General features: G+C 48.4%; 1 protein-coding gene and 1 pseudogene across 6 annotated transcripts in view; one reads left to right on the top strand and one right to left on the bottom strand.

Moving 5' to 3' along the window:
• Positions 1-23,673, bottom strand: part of EML1 (EMAP like 1) — a 138,798-nt gene that overhangs the window by 45,197 nt on the left and 69,928 nt on the right. For all 6 annotated transcript variants that reach the window (XM_054567714.1, XM_054567709.1, XM_054567713.1 and 3 more), the window contains exons 2-3: positions 9,591-9,773; positions 2,203-2,338 (exon numbers count right to left, since the gene is read on the bottom strand). In XM_054567714.1, coding sequence (XP_054423689.1) covers positions 2,203-2,338; positions 9,591-9,773 — 319 coding nt within the window. The remainder of the gene's footprint in view (positions 1-2,202; positions 2,339-9,590; positions 9,774-23,673) is intronic.
• Positions 11,470-11,675, top strand: LOC129066200 (guanine nucleotide-binding protein G(I)/G(S)/G(O) subunit gamma-5-like; annotated as a pseudogene).

Raw genomic sequence — 23,673 nt, 5'->3', positions numbered from 1 at the left:
CATATGGACGGGAACACACATCCATGGAAGCCCATGAAAGCCAGAGGGGGAAAAAAATAAATGAGTCACTGCATTCTACAATAGAAACCAAGACTCTTGGACACTCAATCTAGAATCAATGTATTTATAAGTGGCAGCTAGGTAATAACTTCCCATATTGTTACTTTTTTTTGCTTTGAAAAAAATTATTTATATAAATTCCAAATATAGAAAGAGGTATGAATTATAAAATTCTATTTTCTTCAGGAAAAAAGGAAATCTCATTTGTTTTTCACTATCTACTACTTTAAAAAGTCCATCTTAAAATTAAATAACTCGCTCTTAGCCAATAGGTCAAAGAAGAAATTATTAGAGAATTTAGAAGACATGTCCTGACGTGCGTGTCTGAGTGTCTCATGCAAAGCAAAAGGTCGCCAGTTCAACTCCCAGTCAGGGCATATGCCTGAATTGCTCATTCGGTCCCCAGTTGGGGTGCGTATGAGAGGCAACCAATCGATGTTCCTCTCTCACATTGATGTTTACCTCCCACTCTTTCTCCCTCCCTTCCCCTCTCTCTAAAAGTGAATAAATAAAATCTTAGGGGGAAAGAAGAGAATTTACAAAACACCTGGAGACAAATGAAAATGAAAACAAAACATACTAAAACTCAGGGAGTATGAAGAAAGCAGTACTAAGAAGGAAGCTTAAAGCCATAAACACCTACATTAAAAAGAAAAAAAGATCTCAAATCAACAACCTAACTTTATACTTCATGGAACTATAAAAAGAAAAAAACAAACTAAGCCAAAAGTTTGCAGAAGCAGGGAGATAATAAAGAGTACAGCAGAGCTAAATAAAATAGAAAACAAAAAAAAAATTTAAAAATCAGTGAAACCAAGAATTTTTTTTTAAGTTCAACAAAACTGACAAGTCCTCCACTAGACTAAGAAGAAAAGAGCAAAGACTCAATTATAATTAGAAACGGAAGAGAAGAGATCACAATGGATGTCACAGAAATAAAAAGGATTTTAAGAGACTTCCAAGAACAAATATATGTCAACAAACCAATAGCCTAGAGGAATGGATAAAATCCTCGATACATACAACCTACCAAGATTGATTCATAAACAAAAACTCTGACCATATCAATAGTTGGAAGGAAACAGAGCAGTCATCAAAAAATCTCCCAACAACAACAACAAAAATCCCAGGATCAGATGGTATCCCTGGAGAATTCTATCAAACATTTAGAGAGGAATTAATACCAGTCCTCTTCAAACTCTTCCAAAGAATTGAAGGAGGGGAACGCTTGCCATCTTATTCTATGGGGCCAGCATTACTGATACCAAAACCAGACGAAGACACAGGAAAAACTACACAGACTGATGTCCTCGATGAACACTGATGCAAAAATCCTCAACAAAGTAAGATCAAACTGAATGGAACAGCACATTAACATAATTATAACACCATGACCAAGTGGGATTCACACTTGGAATGCAAGGACGGTTCGCCATAATGAAAATCAATGGACGTAACACACATTAACAGAATGGAAAATCGATCCGTGTAATACGTCACATTAACAGAATGAACAAATACCAAATGTTTGTCTTGACTGATGCACGATGCAGAAAAAGCACTTGACAAAATTCAACATCTTCTCATGTTAAAAATACTCAACAAGCTGGAAATAGAAGGAAACTACCATAACGTAATAAAAAGCCATATGTGAGTGGCCCGCAGCTAACATCCTGCTCGATGGCGAAAGACTAAAAGGCCTTCCTCTGAGAACAGGGACGAAGCGAGGATGCCCACCCTCACCACCACTATTCAACACAGGACTGGAGGTCCTACTGTGCAACTCGACACAAAAAAGAAATCAAAGGCATCCAAATTAGAGAGGAAGAAGGAAAGCTGTCTCTGTTGGCAGATGACATAACCTTATGTGTAAAAAACACTAGAGTCCCACACACACAAAATTTAAAACTAATAAACAATTTTAGCAAAGTTGCAGATATAAAAACCAACACACAAAAATCAGTTGCATTTCTATAAAGTAACAACTCCAAAAGGAAATTAAGAAACTGTGGAAACACACCAAATGTTGACAAGCTTTAACACAGATGAGAGACTGCAAAGTGTCACCTAAGAAAAGGACGCTTATTTTAACCCCCGAGACGGCTGTGCCTTTGGAGCGCCGCGGACGCTCTTCGTGCCCACCTTTTGGTTGACGCCGGCACAGCAGCTTCTTTCCTGGTCCCGGAAGGGGATGGCAGAGAGCCGCTGGGTTTCTTTGGTAACACAGTGCCATTGTTGACGGTAGTTCTCAGTGGCAGGGCCTGCACCAGCGGTCTTGCTGTAAGACAAGCAGAAAAGGACATCAGAACTGGCCCCTTGTCAAGGTAACTCTTGAAGACACGCAGGAAGAAATCGGTTTCTACCAATGCCGGCAAAATGGACAAAGGTGCCAAGACAATTCAATGGTGATTTCTAACAAGTGGTGTGGGAACATCAATCCTAGACACTCGCCGCACCGCTTACGAAGAAATTAACTGGAAATGGACCACAGACCTCAGTGTAAAATGCAAAACGTACATAAAGCTTCTCGATGAACGCACAGGAGAAAGCTGTGTGACCTTGGGTTTGGGGATAACTTTTTAGATACAACACCAAAAGCACAATCCCTGAAAGGAAACATTGATAGCTTGGATTTCATTAACATGATAAACACTTCTGCTCTGTGAAAGACATTGTTAAGGGGATGAAAAGACAAGTGATAGGAAAAAATATTTGCAAATCACATAGCTCATAAAGGATTTGTATAAAGAATATTTTTTAAAAACTCTAGACACTCAGCAGTAAGAAAACAAACAGCTCAATTAAAAAAAAAAAAAGGAGGCAAAAGATCTGGACAGACCCCTCACCAAAGAAGATACACAGATGGCAAATGAGCATATGAAAAGATGTTCAGCATCTTTTGTCACTAGGGACATGCAAATTAAAACAATAATGAGATATCTCTATACACCTATTAGGATGGCTCAAGTCCAAAAGACGGACAAAATACCAATTTCTGGCCAGGATGTGGTACAACAGGAACTCATTCATTGCTGGTGGGAATGGAAACTTATACAGTCACTTTGGAAGAGAGTTGGGCAGTTGCTAACTATAGCCTTACCCTACAATCCAGCAATTGAGTGACCCTGGGTATTTATCCACTGATTGGAAAACTTACATCTATATAAAACCTGCACGTCATATTTACAGCAGCTTTATTCATAACTGTCAACAACTGGAAGCAACCAAGATGTCCTTCAATCGGTGAGCGAATAAAAAAACTCTGGTATAGTCACACAATGGAATATGATTCAGCAAAAAAGCAAATGAAACAATTCACATGACAACCTGGGTGAGTCTGTATCCATTTTGCTAAGTGACGGGAACCAGTCTGAAAGGCTGCACACCGTACAATGCCATCGATGTGACATCTATAACAGGCAAAACTACACAGACGAAAACCAGATCATGGTTTCCAGGGGTTGGTGGTGAGGGCAGGAGGCAGAGGGGTTGACTAGGCAAAGCACACAGTTTTTTAGGGGGGCACAGCCCCTCCGGACACTACTGCAGTTGCAGAATGTGACACTATGCATTTGTCAGAGCCTATAAACTCTTACCGCACAGAGCGTGACCATGAATGGACGCAAGTAAAAATCAGTTAGGAGCTGGGGGAACCCCATGATGGAGTGCAGATTGTGGCAAAAGAATCTGACTTACTACAAACACATGTTATAGCCTCATGGATGGCGGTGGAGAGGAAAGGCACTCTGGAAAGTAACTTTGGAAATGAACAGAGATCGTAACGTTACAGAGGGAACTGCACTGAGAGCTGTACTCTGGTTAGTCAAGGCGTTTGCCATGCGGGCATGGCGAGCAATTCCGCAACTACGACATGCGAACGCTGGAACTGAACGTGAAGGATGGGTGGAGCCAGGCTCCTCGCTGCTGGAGAGGCTGTACCTTAGACTGATAATCTAAGATGAAGAAACCCTTTTTAACTTATGTTTACAACTCAGTGTGCAATATTTGATCAGTAAAACTTTCCATTAGGCCTATGTAGGTGATTGTGTGTGAAATCTACAGCTTAATTTTAGCATAGCTGACCATTTACGGACCTACAATTCCTACTTATCTTTTTCAAAATTTACAGTAGGTCTACATTTGGAATTAGAGCAGACAACCTGCTTTGGCTGAATTGTAGGACCAGGCAGATAACTGAGAAAGCGCTGGGGGAGATGCCGGTCACCAACACTCAGCAAAATTACAGGTGCATTTAGCCCTTGGACCAGAAACCCCACTTCCAGGTACTGATCCTAAAGCTATTCTGGCAAAAATGCAACATGTGCCCTGACCAGTGTTTGCTCGGTTGGCTGGGTGTTGTCCCACAAACCGAAAGGTCACCGGTTGGATTCCCAGTCAGGGCCTGTATGAGAGGCAACCCATTGATGTTTTTCTCTCACATTGATATTTCTCTCTCTCCCTCCCTTAGCCTCTTTCTAAAATGAAAGATAAAAACTAAAATGTAAAAAAAAAATCATAATGGGGTGAGGGGAAGTGAATGGGGGCGACGAGGAACAACAAATAAAACAAAACCGACCACATGCTGATGAGCACTGAAGCCAGACAAAAAATAAGAGGTATTTTTCTTTCTACTTTTTTATACAATGGAACATTTTCATAATACAAAGTTTAAAAACAATCTTCCTTAGTCTTGAAAAACTGAATATACCTACTAAACCTTTTCTATAAATCACTAAGGAATTCCTATATAAACTGCAGAGGGCAATTAATGAGAAAAATGGAAGAAACTATAGTGTGTTCTGCCCAAAAGAAGGCAGAAGTTACTTCTGTAATTAATTGATGTGTGAGGAGGGAGATAAGGAGAAAGCACAGTGAACAAGAGAGGGGAAAATTCTGCACTCTAATTGTGGTTCACCAGGATAAAGTACCAAGTTAATTTATTCATTAATTTAACCCACTGCAAAGAGCTTAAAAATTTTTTAAATTTGCTACTTGTATCTATCTAATAAAATCTGTGAGGGGACCATAGCATAATATTTCACATAATTATGTGCTGAAGATGATCTATTGTAATTTGCAAATCAAATCAAACCTTGAGAAAAGAACTCTCATTTCTTGTTGTCTGGTTATTCATTTCTTAAATATTTGGCTGCATTTGACTAATACTAATTTACATAATATTGCTCAGAGGAGCACCTGGCAAAGCGCATGAAGGCGGAAGGCACCCATCCCTGTGGGCAGCAAGGCCTGGGGTCCATGCCCAGATTTCCCCCGCAGTGGGGTGACCGGGGCACCTGGTTCAGCCTCCTTGGGGCAGCTTCCTCATCTGTAAAATGGGCACAATGATACCCCCCACAAAGGGGAGGGGAGGGGAGCTAACATCCAAAACCCCTCCTGCGAAGCCAAGCACTTAGCCCACTAATAACCGGCAGCGATGCTGTCATTTTAAATATTGGGGTTAGGTGTCAGCGTAGCAGAGGCTACATTCTCAAAGATGACCCTTAGCTGCTTTCAGCAGCAGTCTCCACGGCTGAATTCGAAGACCAGGTTTCCACACCCTGGGACGGCAGGATTGACTGGCTCACCAGCATTGCCAGCAAAGGCTTTTGGTGGCATTTCCAAAGTCTCTGATCATTAATGGGACTATTAATTTAAAAAAAGGTTTGCAAACATACATTAAAGTTTTACAAAAGGTGACCTGTCAAATTGTGGCAAAATTAAAATGAGAAGCCGGAACTTCTTACTGGTTAACGCCCCACAAAACAGACAACCCAGACGCACGGACAACAACTCTATTTTGACCTGTGTTTTGCATTTAAAATCCCGTGACGCTCTCCTGGCACTGCCATGGAAATCAGTGGTGCGCGCGCACAATGGGTCTACTATCCCCTGCGCCCCACTCCACCCCACGACTCCTGTCTTCCTGTGCGCCGGGGAGCCGGCTCCGGCTTCGGATGCTTGCTGTGAGCCCTGCGGTGGGGCTCCGGGCGGGAAGGTCGGATTCGGTGGGAAGAACAGAGCCATTTTTAACACAAAAATTTCCCTTGCCCATTAAGGACTATACACCAAAGGACTTTTAGAAGGCAGCTAGAAGTATAAAAAAAGAAAAACATCATAATCCTACCGCTAAGGGGAAAAAAACAATAAATGTTGGTATAGCTCTTTCAAATGTTTGCACAGATTGTGTCTATTTAGTTGAAATTATACAGTATATGCAGTTTTATATCTTGCTTTTAGCTCCTAATATAACGCATAATACATAAGCATCTTCCCTGTTGCTACCAGTCACAGACACTTTTAAAGATCACGCAGCCTCCGGTCAGGGAGGGCCAGGTTTTCTGGCCCTGCGCTGGCGCTTGCTTCCCTCTGCCGATCCCCACCCAGTTCTTCCCCACTGTGCTTAGTGCCACAGTGACCGCCTTCATTCACCGAGTATTTCCCGTATTTACACACACCAGCAACGTATAAAGGGGTCTGCTCGCTTCATTCCACGGGTGGTGAGTACTGCCCCCACCCCAACCACCACACTGAAAAAGCCTGCATATTAGCAAGAGTTTTAGAATATCTGCCCCATAAGCAATGTGATTCTCTTTCCCTGCTATATGGTCACCCAAGCGCAGCAGATCTTCCCATCTGCATGAACACCCAACATGACAAAGTTAACTTTGTGGGCTGACGTGCTCCACAGTGAAGATGTGTGAAAGGGCAACCAGTTCTTAATAGTCATTAAAAAACCAAACAAAACAAAAGGAAAAGAATAGTGAAGTGTGGGGAGCTCAGGTAGAGGCTGAGTTCATCCTATGACCCGGTATCATTGGGTTAAGAAGAACTGGGTAATTAGCACCATTGGCCATAATAGGGACAGGAGAATATTGCTAAAAAAAAAAAAAAAAAAAAAAAAGGGGGCCTGAGACACAGGTCCCTCTCTATAAACTAAGTCCACAGGCATTTCAGGGGGTCGGCCAGAGTCTTCCCCCGTCTCCGGAAGCCTCGAACTTGCGCTGAGTTATTTCCCGGAGAACGCGGCTTTCCCTGTCGTACTAGGTGAGTCCTACGAAGAATGACCAGGTCAGTCAAAGCTCAGAGGTCAGGATGACCTTCTTCCAGGGAGTAGAGAGCTGACATAGAGAGGAAAGAGAATGGCCACCCACGGCCTCCCGGGTCACACTGAGGCAGTGAGAGGAGGCGCGCCCGGCAGTGGGGGACGCGGGCGGCACAAAGCCCCAGCGCTTGCCACGCACGTGCTCTGGGCACTGTGAAGGCTGGCTGCCCTCCACGGCGGCCTGATTCTCTGGGGCACAGCCTCTCTGTCCCTGGGCAAACAGTACAGGGACGTGCCCCCGAAGCTCAGACAGGCCCTAAGCTTTGGACAAGTAACACTGGAGGAGAAAAAAAGACACTGAATATTTAAAAATTACAGTGCCATGTGTCCAGTCCACGTCGGGTCTGCATAGGATGGCAAGCCAGGGTCCTGTCACGTGATGGTGGTCATGATGGGGTCTTCCAGAAGCCGGAGGGGGTTTGCCTAACCCAGCTTGCCTCAAAGCTCCCCCAGCCAAACCAGGGCTGCCGGAGGCCCGCTCCCCGGACAGAGGGGCGCCTGCCGGGCCATCGCTGTACCACGGGAGCAGCAGCCCCCAGCGCCAGTGACAGACGCCTCCCTCTCCTCTGCCGCGACGTCCCCGTCCCCACGTGAGCTGCACGCGAGCAGGGACACCACGGCCCCTGCGTCAGGGGATGCCTCCCCCTCAGTGACTCCTCCCTTACGGTCTTTTTCTATTCCTGGAGGTGACATTCTGGCTTCTATGCTTCGATTTATTTTCACTTATGGAAAGAATGTTGCAAAGAAACATCGGCTGTAACGTCTCTGAAAAGTTTTATAAAAATCAAACTTTACTCTTAATCAAGAAAAGATAACTCCTGGATAGCCCTCTTATATTATTTACCCCCTTATTTTCTAAAAATAAAGAGGTGGTAGCCCTGACTGGTGTGGCTCAGTTGGTTGGGCGTCACCCCGCAAGCTGAGGGGCCACCAGTTCGATTCCCAGTCAGGACACAAGCCTGGGCTGCAGGTCAGGTGCCTGGTTAGGGTCATGCAAGAGGCAACCAGTCTTGCACATCGATGTTTCTCTCCCTCTCTTTCTCCCTCCCTTCCCCTCTCTCTAAAAATAAATAAAATCTCTGAAAAAAATTTAAAAACAAGGAAGTTGTAGAAATGAACTACTGCGAATGGACCTTTTAGGATACGGTAGTGATCAAAATTATTTTTGGAAAGCTGAGCAGGCCAAGCATACCTAAAACAACCCAGCTTGTATTTAAAATACCCTAATCACTTTGCAACTTCGAAGGGGGGAACGATTACTTAAAAGGATTATTCAGAGCGCAGACATCGCCCAGCACCTGTGTCTCACATGGGGTGGCAACGATGACCCTGGAGGACGGGAAATGCGTTTCTGTCCATAGAAACGCGCAGAGATGGCCGCGTGCGCGAGGAAACACTGGCGGCTGCGCACGGGACAGGGCCCTCTCCTGACTCCAGGGAAAATACGGTGACTGTGAAATCGCCAGCTAAATCCAAACAAAATAAGGAAGTTCATGTTAAAGGGACATTTATACGCCTCAGTCCCAGATGTTTTAACCTAGGGAATTCCACAGCCGAGAGGAACTTCATTCCGCTTTCCAGGGCTGGCGCTGCGGAAGAGCCATTCTGGCTGAAGGTGGGCCGCACCTGCCAGGCGAAAGCAGACAGCAGGGTAGGCGGGGGCTGGACAGCTGTCAGGGGGCGATTTAATTCCAAAATTTCCAGAAGAGGGTCCCTACAAAGTTACCGAAAACACAAACACTGTTTTGTTAGTCTCGTGCCCGGGTGCCGCTGGGAAGTGGGACGGGTGTCTCAGCCTGCCGGACCTCGGCCCGACATGGGGTTCTTGGGTGGGCTCTGCCCCCACGGATGGCAGAGGGGGAGTGTCAAAAGAAATAGGAAGTTCGGCCCAGAAGCAGCTCACTAGCTGGTGGGGGGCTGGGGGTGAGCGACAAACCTGGGGCCCTGAGCTCCTCGGGGAAGGGCCTGGCCCTCCAGGCCCCGGGCCTCAGCGCAGACCCTCGTGTGCGGCACGGGGTCAGTTACGTGGTGGCTGGGCTGAAACGAAGGACAGTGTGAGGTGGGCTCCGGGTGGGGGGGGAGATGAGAGCTGGCAACGCCCTTTCCAGAGGGAGAGCCTCCTGGGGCACCTGGGGATGCTGGGGCTTTCTGCAAACTAACTCCATTCCGGAGAATCTGGATAATCAATCGCTCCCATTGTGGACGGGGCCTCCCGGGACCTGCCAGGCACTCACTGATCGCGACAACGGCGTCACCGACACCCAGCCAAGGAACACTGTCCTGCTTCGTGTGGTGATTCTGACAGTGCTGTTTCATTGCTTTTCTAAGTTTTGCTTCTCCGTCCAAATTAAAGAGTGTAACGCATCGGCCAGAGCTAGGACCGTCCCAGACGAGCCTCCCGCTGCGCCTGGTGATGTGAAATGCCCACCTTTGGTAGGTCCTTTCCTGTTCAGCACGGCCTGCTGCTCCTCGGTGATGTTCAGCCGCCGGACCACATCGGCCAGGGCGGACTTCAGCAGCTGGATGTCGTCCTCTTGCATCTGGACCCGCTGCTCCAGGGAAGCGATGCGGTCTGTCACCTCCATGCTACTTGCCGCGGAGGCGCTGTCATCTGAACCAAGGAAAGGAACAAGTGAGTCTTACGTGCTCCCCAGGGAAATCAGCCCAATAAACGCACAGCAGCACATCGCTATAACAAAATAATTAAAAACGGAAGATGACGGCCTTCCCGCAGAAGTCTCGGGGACTCTCTCCCTACACAGGCTGCAGCCCCTCCTCCTGCTACAGCCCCCCCTCCTCTGCGTTCGTGCTTCTCATTTTTTACACCGCGGTTTTAATTGTTATTGAATTTTTCTTTTCCACGGTATCAGAGGGCCTCGGAGGTAGAAGGAATATTAGACGCTATTTCCACTTCCCACACAGCGCTGGAAGCCATGGCACGGCCTTCCAGCTTTTGCTCCAACAACACGGACATGTCAGATAATCACAAGGCCACACCGCCCATCGGGAGAGACTTTTAAGGACCGGCCGCTCAGACCATGCAGTCTGAGTGGCCAGATCTGTTCAGCCAGCCTATCCTTACGGCCACAGTAACGTGGTCTGGTAGAAAATCTTTAATTCCCAACTTCTTCTCCAGGCGCAGGAGGCCCTCCGGGACCTTCCCTGCTCTCGGACTGCACTTTGCGTCGCCCTCCCTTCGCTCGCCACGCCGCGGCGGTGCCGACCAGCTCTCTGCGCTCTTCAGGGCTCACTCCAAGCGGGGGCCCCGCGGAGCGCCCTCCTCACAGCCTTTCCTACGCCGTCGCACTCGGCCATCGGCCTTCTCTCTTTCTTCACAGCATCCCCGTGACGACGACCCTCCTGGGTTCCTGCTCACGGCCTGCGTCTCCCGGCTAAAGGGGAGCCTCTCAGTCGCTCTGCTTCCCGGTATGAGAGGCCCGCGTGGGCACACCCCGCAGACAGCAATCAGCAGGCCTGGAGACCCCACAGAGCCGCCCAGAGGCTCCAGAGAGAGGGCGCAAGCGGCAGAGAGACTCTGACGGGGCGCTGACACTCGGCCGAGGACAGGCGGGCAAGTATACAAGTCAATGCCCCTTTCCGTGGCATTTTGCCAGAGCTGAGCGGTGTGCACCGTGGGGTAAGGGTACATGGGGAAAACTCTGTAGATGCTTTGTCCTGAGAAAACCAAAAAGTGAAGTCCAAAAACTGAACACTCAAGAAAGTGGGAAAATCCCAGGATGGAAAAAGCCAGAGAGGGGACCCCCAAACTCTGCCTCTTCCTATGCACAGTCACACGGTCTCAAGCACCCCCGCCAGCCGCAAAAGGTCAGAGCTGAGGTTGGAGCTGCAGTGGTATAAACAGGGCTTGCAGTTCAAGGGCGGCGAAGAAGGACTCCCACTCAGAGAGAGGAAACAGCGCTCATCAGAGAAAGCAGAAAATAGGGTCCCCGCAGCTTAACCTGTGGGATGTCCAGGATGCGATCCAGGATTACTAGGACCCAGTCAAAATCAAGAAATGGAACCCATTTTCAAGAGGGAAGAAAATAAATTGAGTACAAATCCAAAATGAACAAAACATTGGAACTAAAAGAAAGGACTTGAATAAAAACTTCACTGAAGAACAAACAGGCACATGAAAAGATGTCCAATGTCATTAGGCATTAGGGAAATGCAAGCCAAAGCCCCCAAAACCTCCTTAAGACCCCGGAAAAAAACCCTGCCTTCAAATACAAGTGATTAAACACTGAAATGCTTGGGCCCTGGCCCCGTGGACCCACTGCCCAGTAGGCCCAGTTGTCGCGTGCACCATGTCTGGTTCCTCAAGTGTCACTGCTATGAGGAAAGTGGCTCAACAGCTCCGGCTGGGGGCCGGGCTCAAAGGCATGAAGGTTTCCCAGGGAGTGGCAGATGTGAAACAGTTCTGTCTGCAGAAGCTCAACATGACCCCCTGCTGACTGGAGTATCTTCAAGGACCAATCCCTTCAGACCCCAGAAAGTTTGCTCCTTCCTGTAATGAAATGAATCTTTGAAGGCGTTCTAAACCACTTTTCACGAACCAGTGAATATTCAAAGAGAGCTAAATCTGAAGCCTGTACAAAACGCTTATCCCTGTAACACGTGCCACACCACACAAACTCCTGCTTTTGTTGGTCCTTAACATCTACCTCTCCGAATTTTCATGAATTTCTACTTCACAAGGATGATTATTTTATATACACTGGCAGCAGCATACAAATACTTAGTATAAAAGGGGAAAAAAAAACCCTGAAATGCCTGATCCGCTAAGTAAGAGAACCCCCTACGAGCTCGGTGGGCGTTTTCCCCGCGAGACGCCCCCCGCCCTGTGCTCTCCAGAACCGGCAGCACCGCCGCGCTGACCTGTGATGGCCCGTCTGCTCCGGCAGGCAGTCACTTCGGGGACAGGCTGCAGGCTTCTTGGCAGTGTGTGAGCCGTGCGACATTCTTAGCCTTCCTGTGCCCAGGAAAGGCCAGTGGGGTTCCAGCGACTTTACACCCCAGCTGGGAGGAGAGCTGATTAGCACGACGACACACAAAACCCAGAGCCTGGCTTAGCCGCCGCGCAGCGTTTCCAAGGCTTTGAAAACCTGTCTGAAAGAGAACTACTGGCTGGGGCTGGGGCACGGGCACCGGCGCGATTCCTTGGGAAGGCAAGGGGACCGCCGTCCACGCCACAGGCAGAGCCTCCCTTTGTCTCGGAATCAGGGAGCAACCTCAGAGATCGCCCACACAAACGGGCGCTGGGTGGGGGGCGGACAGGCCCTCATCTGGGGCAGAGCCCAGCCCGCGGGGGAGCGTGGCTCTTGCCGCGGATGTCTCACTGGCCGCCACCTGTTCCAGAAGTTACTCTGCCTCATCCGCCAGCAGCAGAGCTTCTCAGGGCTCAATTCCAGCCTCATGGCGTCTTGTCAAGGTCTAGACGGGGTCCTCGGAAAGGCTGACAATCGGCGTTTCTGCACCGGGTGGCTGGGTCCCTGTGCTTCAGAAAAGGCACTGGCGTGGCTTTCAGGTCAGGCAGGGTTCAAGTCCTGGGTCTCTCGTTTACCTGCCGTGTGACCCAGACAAATGACTCGACCACTCCAGGAATAAGCAGTACCACCTGCTTCCTGAAGTTCTCGTGAGGGTCAATGTTGGCGTGTGGGAAACACCTGATGCAATGATGGCAAACAGATGCCCGACACAAATGGGAGTGTAACATTATAGTTCATTGTTGTTAATATTGTTTGTAATAGCAAAAGACAGGGATTGACCTTCAGTGAAATCAACATTAACGATAGTTACTAGAGCCCTAGGTGGTGTGGCTCAGGGGATTGAGTGCCGGCCTGTGAACCAAAGGGTCGCCAGTTCGATTTCCAATCAGGGCACAGGCCTGGGTTGCAGGCCAGGTCCCCAGTAGGGGGCGTGCGAGAGGCAACCACACAATGATGTTTCTCCCCCCTCTCCCTTCCTCCCTTACCCTCCCTAAAAATAAATAAATAAATAAATAAATAATGTCTTTAAAAAAACAAACCAACAGTTACGAGAGCAAACTCTGAGGAGCTGAGCAGTGCGTGGGCCCTGGGAGGCCGAGGCCAGAGCAGAAGGGACCACTGCAGACCCTGGAGCTCCTGTGTTCAGCTGAGGAAGTGTGACAGTCACTGCCGAGCGAGGGGAGCTCCATACAAGCCCCTCACATGGTAGCACGTGACTTGCGGGCGAAGGACGGACCCAGCACGGCTATGTCCCAGACCTCACCTCACGAAGCCCGGCCAAATGCCAGCTGTTCTCTGAATTCAAAGTGCTGTCATGGGTCCAGGTGGGACCTACATCGCCCCTGGTTCCGCAGGCAAACAGACAAGCTTGAGGCTCTGTCCTTAACCCAGATCTTCGTGTGGCTATTTGTGACCATGACTTAAGTTTAATTACCGTTTCACGATGAAAAGTGGCACAAAAAGATCTTCCGGTAACTTGACCGTTTTATTCTATTAAAGAGGCGAGGGAAGTGCATTTTTTCTCTATTCATCAGACTGTCTCATTACGTAGAGATAACAAGAGGCCCTTGACGCTGTAAATCCGGCGAGGCGAAGACCTCGTTGCTGTCCGAGTTCACCGCTTCGGAAGCCCACAGGGCCTCCGGCTTTTACCCAGTCCACCTAGAATCTGGGCCTGTGCCGGGACGTCTTCTCACTTCTCCTCGTCATCCTTTAAAGCAACAGCAGCTGCTGCCCGCCACGTGTCACGCGAGGCACAGCGCCGCGTCATGCCCCGCTCCACACAACGCCCTCCCGTTTCACAGGCGGGGTCGGCGGGGTCGGCGCGGCTGGGTCTCTCGTCCCCCTCATCTGCCTCCCGCGGCTGGAAAGCGACCGGCCAGGGGCTCGCTGGAAGCCGCTGCGCTTCCCGCCGTATCGCGTTGTCCCTCCGATGGCAGGTACTGATTCCGGTGGGGCCTGCGTGGCCCTAAGTCAAATACACGAGGAATTTTTGCATCATTTTACCTTTTCCAAAATATTAGACAAATGTACTTAGGAAAAAATCCTACTACAGGGTTTTGGCGTTTTAGAGCCAATCATGCAAGCAGTAAGGCATGAGAACCTTCAGTCGATAACCTGCAGGTAGACATCTCCCATTCAAGCTGCCTTTCCATACTATACGTTGTTTGCAGGAGAGCTATGCGACGCGGTCACGCGTGGAACTACTGCTCTGAAATAGAGAAACAGGCAGAGCAGAGAGGCGCCACAGGTTCTGCGGCGTCGGCCCGGCTTTCCGCCCCCGCCCACGTGCGGCTCTGAACATGGCCCCCGGCTCGGGGGCTCCCGCTCTGCCTCTCGTCCAAGGCTCCTGGTCCTCCTTCGTCACGTGGGTCAGTTGGGGACCCCGAGTCTCACTTACCCCTGGGCCGGACCTGCCACTTGAGCTCCAGCTCTGAAATTCATCACTTCACAGTCAATGACAAGAACCGACCCCACGCACCGGCCAACCTGTCTCAACTGACGCTCAAGAGCTAACGTGTGAACACTTGACAGTGAAAGAACCCATGGCCGCCCTTGGCTGACACAGAAATGCTGCCGCTGCCTGCTGCTGAGAGGGTCTTCGGCAGGGCCTCTCGAATCTGGGAAAAGACATGATAAAGGTCTTTTCTGAGTGTCAGGTTGTGAAATCGTGGGACTAGAGACAAAGAGGAATATGCAGGATCACCCGAAGGAGCTGCACGTGGCTACGCCGAGTTCAGATGACATGATGTAGTTTGAAGCCAGCACGCTTCCCGCTTAATTCAGTAACATGTTAGTGAGCATCCTCCTGGGTCAGACCTGGGGCCGGGCAGCGCGGTGAGCGGCCAGCAAAGAGCCAAGCCAGGGACAGAGGAACCCAGATGAGAGCAATGACACCGGCCCCGCCCCGCCTAGTCACGAGCCTGGCCAAGAGCCCGGCTAGAGATGCAACTCAAGGACCAGCCAAACCGAGTTCAAAACACACGGGGTGGAGAGCAGGACGACAGGCGAGCGACTGGGTTGCGGTCAACGCCTCGTGAATGGAGCGGGAATAAGAACAATCACAGCAAGAGCGCCCTGGAAATTCTCAGGTTCAGTAGTTAGCACATGCGCCAATGATTTTATTTTGAAATACACTCTAATTTCACTTTCCCTAACAAAGATTTCCCATGGAACCCCGAGAGTCCTCATAATCTTTGGAGTGTTTATTCAATGCCACACACGGGTGCACGTCCACACACCACACCCCCGCACTCACAGACACAGCGCACACACGCCTCTGCCTTTGCAGGAGTAATCTTGTTTCTTGTTTCTGTCAGAAACTAAACTTTAAGTTGCTAACCCTCTTTTCCCACAGCATGAAAGCAAACAAGAGGTCCCGCGGGTGAGCAGGAAAGAGGCTCCCAGCCAGGTGTGGAACAATATGCTTTCAAATGTGGCCTTTGCAGCAAGGTCCAGCAGCGTGCGCAGGGAGACTGACGCAGGAACGCGCGTCCCGTCTCTGGGACAGAGGGGATGGCAGAGAGCGAAAAGCCTAGAGCTTGTAACAAATGCGGCTCCCGAGCAAGTCAGGCAGGGCCGCCAATTAAAGTGATGGAGGCTGGGCAGCGGGGAGCCGAGCAAACAGTGGGCGTGAGGGCTGGACTTGAGGAAGGCCTGAGGCTGCAGTCCAGAGCTTGCCTCCCGGGAAGACCGCGGCTGCACCCTTCACTCCTTACATCTGATAGAGACATAAGGGTCGTGGGTCCCTGAGCTGACTCAATAAAAAGTTATCTAAAAAGGTGGCTTTCATAAAATGTTATTTGCTACACTGTTTCAAAAACTAAGCAAAAAGAATAAAAGAAAAGCTATTCTTAACTTAATTTTTAAATTAATTTCCATTAGTATAAAAATTTTCTATTTAAAGCATGGTACGGTTACATAACCCGCAACACTGAGAGTCTAGACTGAACAGCTCTCATTCGTTTCAGACAATATTCCTTCGCATGAAAGCCTGTCCTTTAATGGTTGGAAATGAAAGATCAGAAAAGCACAGTTCAAACGTTAAAAACCCGCCAGTGGGGCTAGTGCCAGATACCTGCTTCTCCAGCATAAAACTCCCCAACACACAGTGAAGCCAGCTGTCCGCCTTCGGGACAACGTGGCAGACACATTGGCTCATGCAAGACATTAAAACTGGAAACACCTTGCTTCTCGCTGGACACCTATCTGTCAGGTTCCTATCAAGAAGGTGGAGCTGCGACAGCCAAAGGGTGGACTCTAAAGGCAGGTCTGAGTCCCAGCCTCCCACAAGCCACATCCTTTTTTTTTGTGGGTGGTTATTATTGTTACTGTAAAGCTTTGCCCCTGCTTTTTTTTTATTGACATTGTGTAACTACTTTTTAAAAAGATCCATCGACTTCTGCTTCCAGCCAAGATGGAATAACAGGCCACCTATTTGCCACCCTACCCGCAACAGTGTAACAGAGCAGACTGAATGCATTACACAGGCAGGTGGGGAGCAGAAGAGGAGACCCCGCAGCTCCCAGGACGGGACGGGGGAGGGGATACGTCTGAGGCGAGGAGACGGAGCAGGAAGTCCAGAAAAGCCACCAGGACTAGCCTTCGCAGGGCAGTTCGTTAGAGGAGGGGGCTGCAGACAAAAACTCCGGAAACGAGTTTCAGCTGGGAAGCGACCAGCATTTACGTGTGCGGGAGTCCCCCAGGGCTTGGAAAGAACTGCCAGGAAGGGAGAGAGGACAGACACCAGGGCTCCCACCCCGCAGCCCCTCAGGGAGCTGGGAGGCACTCAGAGCGCGCGGCCCTGGCGAAGCGTGGCTGTGGTCCCCAACAGAGCTGTGTCCAAGTGGCATGACCACATGCCAGCACAAAGCTCGAGTATTTATAGGAATATAAAAATATCCAGCTCCCAGCAAAGTTAAATTCACAATGTCTGGTATCCAATAAAAATGACCAGCCAGGAAAATACGTCCCATAATCGGGAAGAGAATCAACCAAGCAAAACTATCCCGGCAATGACACAGATGACAGAATTATTAGACAGGAAAATCAAACCGTTATTGTAACTACAATATACATGTTCAAGAAGCCATAGGAAAGGTTGAATATGTTAGGTAGAGGCAGGGAGGTATATGCATATATATGTTTTATACATATAATATATTCTTACATACATTTTAAAGTCAAATTTCTAGAAAAGTACAATGTACTAGATGAGATTAACTGAAAAGATTAGTAAACATGAAGAAATAGCAATAAAAACTATCCAAAAGAAATATTGAGAGAAAAAAGACTGTGGGTTGGGGCAGGGGGGGAGAGGAGGAAGAGGAGGAGGAGAAAAGAAAAAAATGAGTATCAGTAAGAATAGAGCATCAGGGAGTTTGTAAATCAACCTCAAGTGTCCTAATACCTAGGGGACCCGCGTGTCAAAGGGGAGGAGAAAGGGGGGGGGGATAAAGAAATCATTAGAAAAATAATAGCTGAATAATTTCCAAATTTGACAAAAATTATAAATCTGCAGATCAAGAAGTTCAATGAATCCCAAGCACAAGAAACGTGAAGAAAATTTCACCACGGCAGAGGGCAATTAAACTGCTTCGGACCAGAGATAAAGAGAACATCTGGGGACCTGGGTGCACACAGCTTCCTCGCCTACTTCAAGGCGAGACACTGGAAGCCTGTCCACTGAGGGCGGGACAAGGCAAGGAGATCTGCTCTTGCCACGCCCGCTCGGCACCGCGCAGGAAGCCCAGCTAGCGCGAGAGGACGAGTACACGTGAAAGTATACAAACTGGGCGAGGAGAGAGAAGGCCGCACGTGACGTAAATGTCTACCCAGAAAGCTCCACAGAAGAGACAAGAAAAACTCCCAGAACAAGTGATCATAACGAGGTTGCCTGGTACAAGGTTCACATACAAAAGTCAACCGCTTTCCTGTGAAATGAAGAATTGAAATTTGAAATTAAAAACACAACATCATTTATAATAGTACCCCAAAATTAAAATACGTATAAATCTAATAACACATGTTTAGGATGTATATGCAGCTAACTATGAAATTATGATAAATCGACAAAATGTATACAGGATCTGTACGCAGAAAACTATAAAATGATGGTGAAAGAATCTAAAAAGATCTGAAAGAATGGAGAGCTATTTCATGTTCGTGGGTCAGAAGAAGTCCCAATATTGTTGTGTCAATTCTTCCCAACCTGATCTATAGAGTGAGCACAGTAATTCCAGCAGGCCATTTCGTAAATACCAACAAACTGATCTAAAGTGTATGTGGAAGGCAAAAGATCCAGGAGGGCCAACACAACACTGGGCAAGGGCAACAACACTGAGAACTGCTACTACCTGACTCAACACTTAATACAGAGCCGCACAATCAAGACATCACATTACTGGGGAGGGAACAGACAGCCCAACGGAACACAGCAGAGAGCCCGGAAACAGACCCCGCAAATAGAGTCAACTCATGTTCAACAAAGGAGCAGAGGCAATTCAATGGAGAAAGGGTAGTATTTTCAACGACGGTGCTGGGACAATTAGATATCCACAGACAGAGATCCTTCAACTTTCACAAAAATTAACTCAAATTGCATAGACTGGAAAACTAGCATTTTGATCTGAATGAACATAAAAACACAGCAAAGCAAAATGCATGGGATGCAGCTAATTCAGTCCTTAGACTTTTCTAGTGCTAAACACCTACAGTAGAAAAGAAGAAAGGGGAAGAGGAGGGCGCAAAGGGAAATGACCTCGGTTTGTGCCTTGAGAACCCCAGAGTGAGCCGAAGAGAGGCGGTAACACGCACCTGAGCACACGTCACTGAAAGGGACAAAAGAGGGCAGGGAAGTCCAGCCAAGGCTAGTTCTTTGGCAAAGTAAGCAAAATTGACAGACCTGTATCCAAATTAATGATGAAAATAAATGAGAAAGGACACAAAATATCAGCATCCCTGCAGAGCTACAGTAATAAAAGGATAACAAGGGGATAGAAAGGAAAGCTCTATGCCAATAAATTCGATAACTTAGAAGAGATATACAAATTCTTTGAAAAGCAAAAAAATACTAAAGTTCATCCAAGAATAGATCTAAATAGCTTTATTTAAAATTTTAAATTTATAGTTAAAAATCTTTCCACAAAAAAGAAGAAGCGCTGGTGGATTCTACCAGCCATTTTAGGGAGAAACAATACCGCTCCACACAAACTCCTCCCAGGTGACCGGAGAGGAGAGAACGCTTCCCACCTCAGCTATTAAGCCAGCCTTACTCTAACGTCACAATCAGACCAGCATGTCACAAAAAGAGCGTTGGTAGCACGTGCAGCAGCTGGATCCCTGATACACTATGCGGGGATGCAATCCTCACAACCACCTTGGGACACAGTTTGAACGGCTCGCCCTCGGTTTGGTCCCACCATTCTGCTCCCGTGTGTTCACCCAGGAGACATGAAAAACCACATGTCCGTGCAAAGACCTGGATGCAGACGGTCAAAACAACTTTATTTGTAATAGTCCCAAGCTGGAAGCAGCCCGAAAGTCCATCAGCAAATAAATGCGTACCCAGAACGTGGTATGTCCACACAATGGATACAGAGCTTCGTAAGAAAAACATTTAACACTGATACAAGCCATAACAACATGGATGGATCTCAGCATAATTACACGAGGGACAGGAGCCAGAGAACAGAGTGTGTGCTGTGGGATCCCACGTACTGGAAACCACCCACGACGCAAGGAAAGGCGCAGCGCAGAAGGTCAGTGGTTGGAGGGGCAATGAAGGGGCACAAAGAAACTTTAGAGGCAGACAACTATGTTCATTATCTGGGTGGTTACAGATTCACGGACATACGTGCATGTCAAACCGATCCAGTTGTGCATTTAAATAGGTTCGGATTAGCATTATGTCAATAATGTTTCCAGAGAGCTTTAAAAAAGGGGAGGAAAGCGGAACAAAAGCCCATACAGAATACCCCAAATGCGCGCGAGTGCACATGTGTGCGTCTGTATTTTAATGACCCCAGCAAACCTGCTCAAGTGTCACAAGATACTAAAAACTCTTCATGAAATGAGATAGGACACCAAAAAAAAAAAAAAAAAAAAACGCACACACACACACAAGAAAATACTCAGTTTGGACAAAGAAAGGAAAAAGATAAATTGGACGATTTCAGTATCTAAAGCTTGTAGCGTTTTTTTCCCTAATAGACCGTACAAGTATTTTTAATCACGGTCCCTACGGGATGGGTCTCCTTGGTTCCTCTCCCCGAGGGCTGGGGCTCCCCCACCTGGCTCTCCTCCCACTTCAAGTTCAGAGTGAGGCTGAGGTTAAAGAACCCACTCCTCCGGCCAGCCGGACACTCAGATCTACTCAAGAAGACGTTTGCCTCTCTACATTCAACACCCTGCTTTCAACCCCATACAAAATCTATCAGAAGTGCTGCTCGGGGTACATCTCTGTAGGACCACTTTTAAAGAGCGTTCAAATAATACAAATTGACAATCTAGTTTTCTAATATCCTAAATGCACTGGAAAAGATCTTTGTACACTTGAGTTGTAGCATTTTCCAATATGGAATTTTGCAATTTGGTTCTTCAAGTACCATTTGAAGCTTAGCCTGAAAGGTGAACCCAGTACTAGGGGGAAAAAAGTGAGAGAAAAGCCAAAAAAGGGGGAGGCACAGGAGACGATTAAAATAACCTCGTCAATCTAGAACCCTCGGAGAATAAGCTTCCTAGAAAGCCAGGTGATAGGAAGCGTCCACCTTTTTAAGGAACCCATTTTCTAAAGTTCTGACCATTTTGTTCAATAATAAAAAGATAAACAATCCAATTTTTAAAAAAGGGGCAAAGACTTGAATAGACATTTCTCCAAAAAGATACACGAATGGTCAATAAGAACATGAAAAGATGTTTAACATCTCTGGCCATTAGGGAATTGTACATCAGTCGCAATGAGACGCCCTTTCACACACACTACGAAGGCCATAACCCACAAAATTGAAAACAACAAGCTTCGGTGAGGATGTCGAGAACTGAACCACATCCATTGCTGGGAGGAACGTCCAATGGGGCAGCAACTGCGGAACACAGTGTGGCGGTTCCTCCCAACGTTAACCCTAGAATTCCCCCCCAGCTCCCGGGTACACACCCGGGAGACAGAAAACAGACTCGGACCGACATGCTCACACTTGCGTTCACAGCAGCGTCATCTCCGGGGCCGAAAGGCGGACAAACCCCAGGGTCCACAGCTGGCGAACGGGTAGAGAAAGTGTGGTCTAGCCACAGGACGGGCTATTGCTCGGCCGTAGAAAGCAGTGCAGGCTGACGCATGCGCAGTGTGGACGGAACTGGACACATTATGCCAAGTGAAATGAGCCAGTTATAAAAAGACAAATATCATATGATTCCACTTGTATGAAATGTCTGGAATAGGCATATTCATCGAGGCAGAAAGCAGGCCAAAGGTCACCAAGGGCGGGGAGAAGCAGAAATGGGAACAACGCTTCATGAGGACAGAGTTTCTGTTTGGGGTGATGAAAATATCTTGGAAACAGATGGTTGCAGAACATTGGGAACATACTTAACATCATCACATCTGTGCACTTAAAAATGGCTTACGTCGCAAATTTTGTCACATACAGGATCTAGTAGACGTAAGGCCTGCTTGAGTGTGGTTGGTAGGGTAATAGTATGGGTGTAACATAGTTTTAATTTGAACATTTCACCTAAAATGTCCGATGGTATGCTTGAGAGTGATACTGTTATGTTACAGAAGTATATACTTATGATTTTGTAATAAAAGAAGGGCCCTGTATTTTTACCACAATAAAAAAGTACTCCAAATTGTTTCCAGCCACTTTGAATGACCAGCTTTTAGGAAAATGACACATCCGTCCTTTGATTCACCGGCTCGCTCACAGGCTGCGCAGGGTGACGGAGACGCAGAGCCCCCAGCACAGACGACCGCCCTGAAATCAGTGTGGCAAGGGTCTGGAGAGGTGGACAGGGGTCCTCAGGCCAGACTGGTGGCTCTTGGCAGGCGTCCTGGGCCAGGTGGCAGCAGTGGCTGAGTTTTAAAGGACTTAGCCCAACAGAGAGAAAAAGCTGGCATCTGAAAACGTGCCCAGTCTACAAAAGAACAGCTAACAGGATGTTCAAAACAAGGGCTAATGAACTTGCACTGGCATTTTTTAAATAAAGAAAATGAAATATTGGTGGGTAAGAAACATGAAATGATCTGGAACCATGAAGAGAAGGAGCAGTAACTATCAGCCGTCTAGGAAACGGACCTAGAAAGCAGCCCCTGGCCTACAAGCCCACAGCCACTTCGACCCCTGCCTTTTCCTTTGTGGCCAACAGTGCCACATCCATTCACCTTCACAAACCACACAGGCGCTGCCAGCCTGCCGGGTCCACGGCTCCACCAGGGCAGTTAGGGAGCGCCCCCCTCCCCCGGGGCCCAGATGCGTTACGAGGGGGGATTAGCTTGCTCGGGCTGCCGTAACAACGTACATTTACTTCCTCGCAATTCCAGAGGCTGCGAGTCCGAGACCCAGGCGTGGGCAGGGCTGGCTTCTCCTCGGGCCGCTCTCCTTGGGTCGCAGGCAGCCGCCTTCTCTCTGTCCTCCAGTGGCCGTCCCTTGCAGCATGTCTGTGTCCTAGCTCCCCTTCTCGTAAGGACCCCAGTCACAGTGAATTAGGGCCACCCTAGTGACCTTACTTTAACTTCATTGCCTCTTTAAAGACCCTCTCTCCAAATACGGTCACCTTCTGAGTGACTGGGGGTCAGGGCCTAGGAATGCGGCTGGGGGGCAGAATGCGGCCCCCAGCGTGCGGTGTCTACAGACTTCCGTGCCCTTGGGCCCGGACACTCCGAGGGGCGTCTGCACCCTCCCCCTCCTCCTGGCTCCAGCAGCTCTGCCAGGGCGGCTGCGGTCTGCCAGATGGCTCTGTGGCGTAGGCAGTCACTGTTGTGCTTATTTTGCACCCAATATGGATACAATGCCTCGTTTTGAGTGAATAAAAAATGGATGCATTTACCGACACTGCCAACGGGCTGGGCTCAGCATGTGGAACTGCCTGGCCCGGTCCTCTCCAGTGTCTCACCACAATCCTGGGCTGTTCCCGGTCGACACAAAGGCCTGTTTTGTAGGACATCCTCGGTCACGGCAAAGTGCAAACACCCACTGTGTTCCCCACTCGCTCCTTCTCTTTGGCACCAACGTGGACTTCGGCCTTTTCTTTCTAACATGGAGTCGCGTGTGTAACACTTGCTGAATTCTTGAATAGCCTCAGCAGCCATTTTTTTGCCCTAAGATTTGATACTAAAATTGGATGTTGCCACTGTGTTCATGGTGGTGGAGTCACTGGAGTCGATGAACAAAGGAAAGTCCCCCTTCATGAGGGGCCGGGCAACAGCGCCCATTTCAGGAGACTGACGGGGACCGTGGGGACACCGTGACACGCTGCTTGAAGGAACGGGGCTGCGGGCGGCCAGACTCGAGGTCTCTGGGGGCG

Source organism: Pteronotus mesoamericanus, unplaced genomic scaffold, assembly GCF_021234165.1.
Source record: "Pteronotus mesoamericanus isolate MK-2021 breed Mesoamerican mustached bat unplaced genomic scaffold, CSHL_Meso_final contig_192, whole genome shotgun sequence".
Lineage (NCBI taxonomy): Eukaryota > Metazoa > Chordata > Mammalia > Chiroptera > Mormoopidae > Pteronotus > Pteronotus mesoamericanus.
The sequence above is the reverse complement of the archived record's forward strand: the minus strand, read 5'-3'. Positions and strand labels throughout refer to the sequence as shown.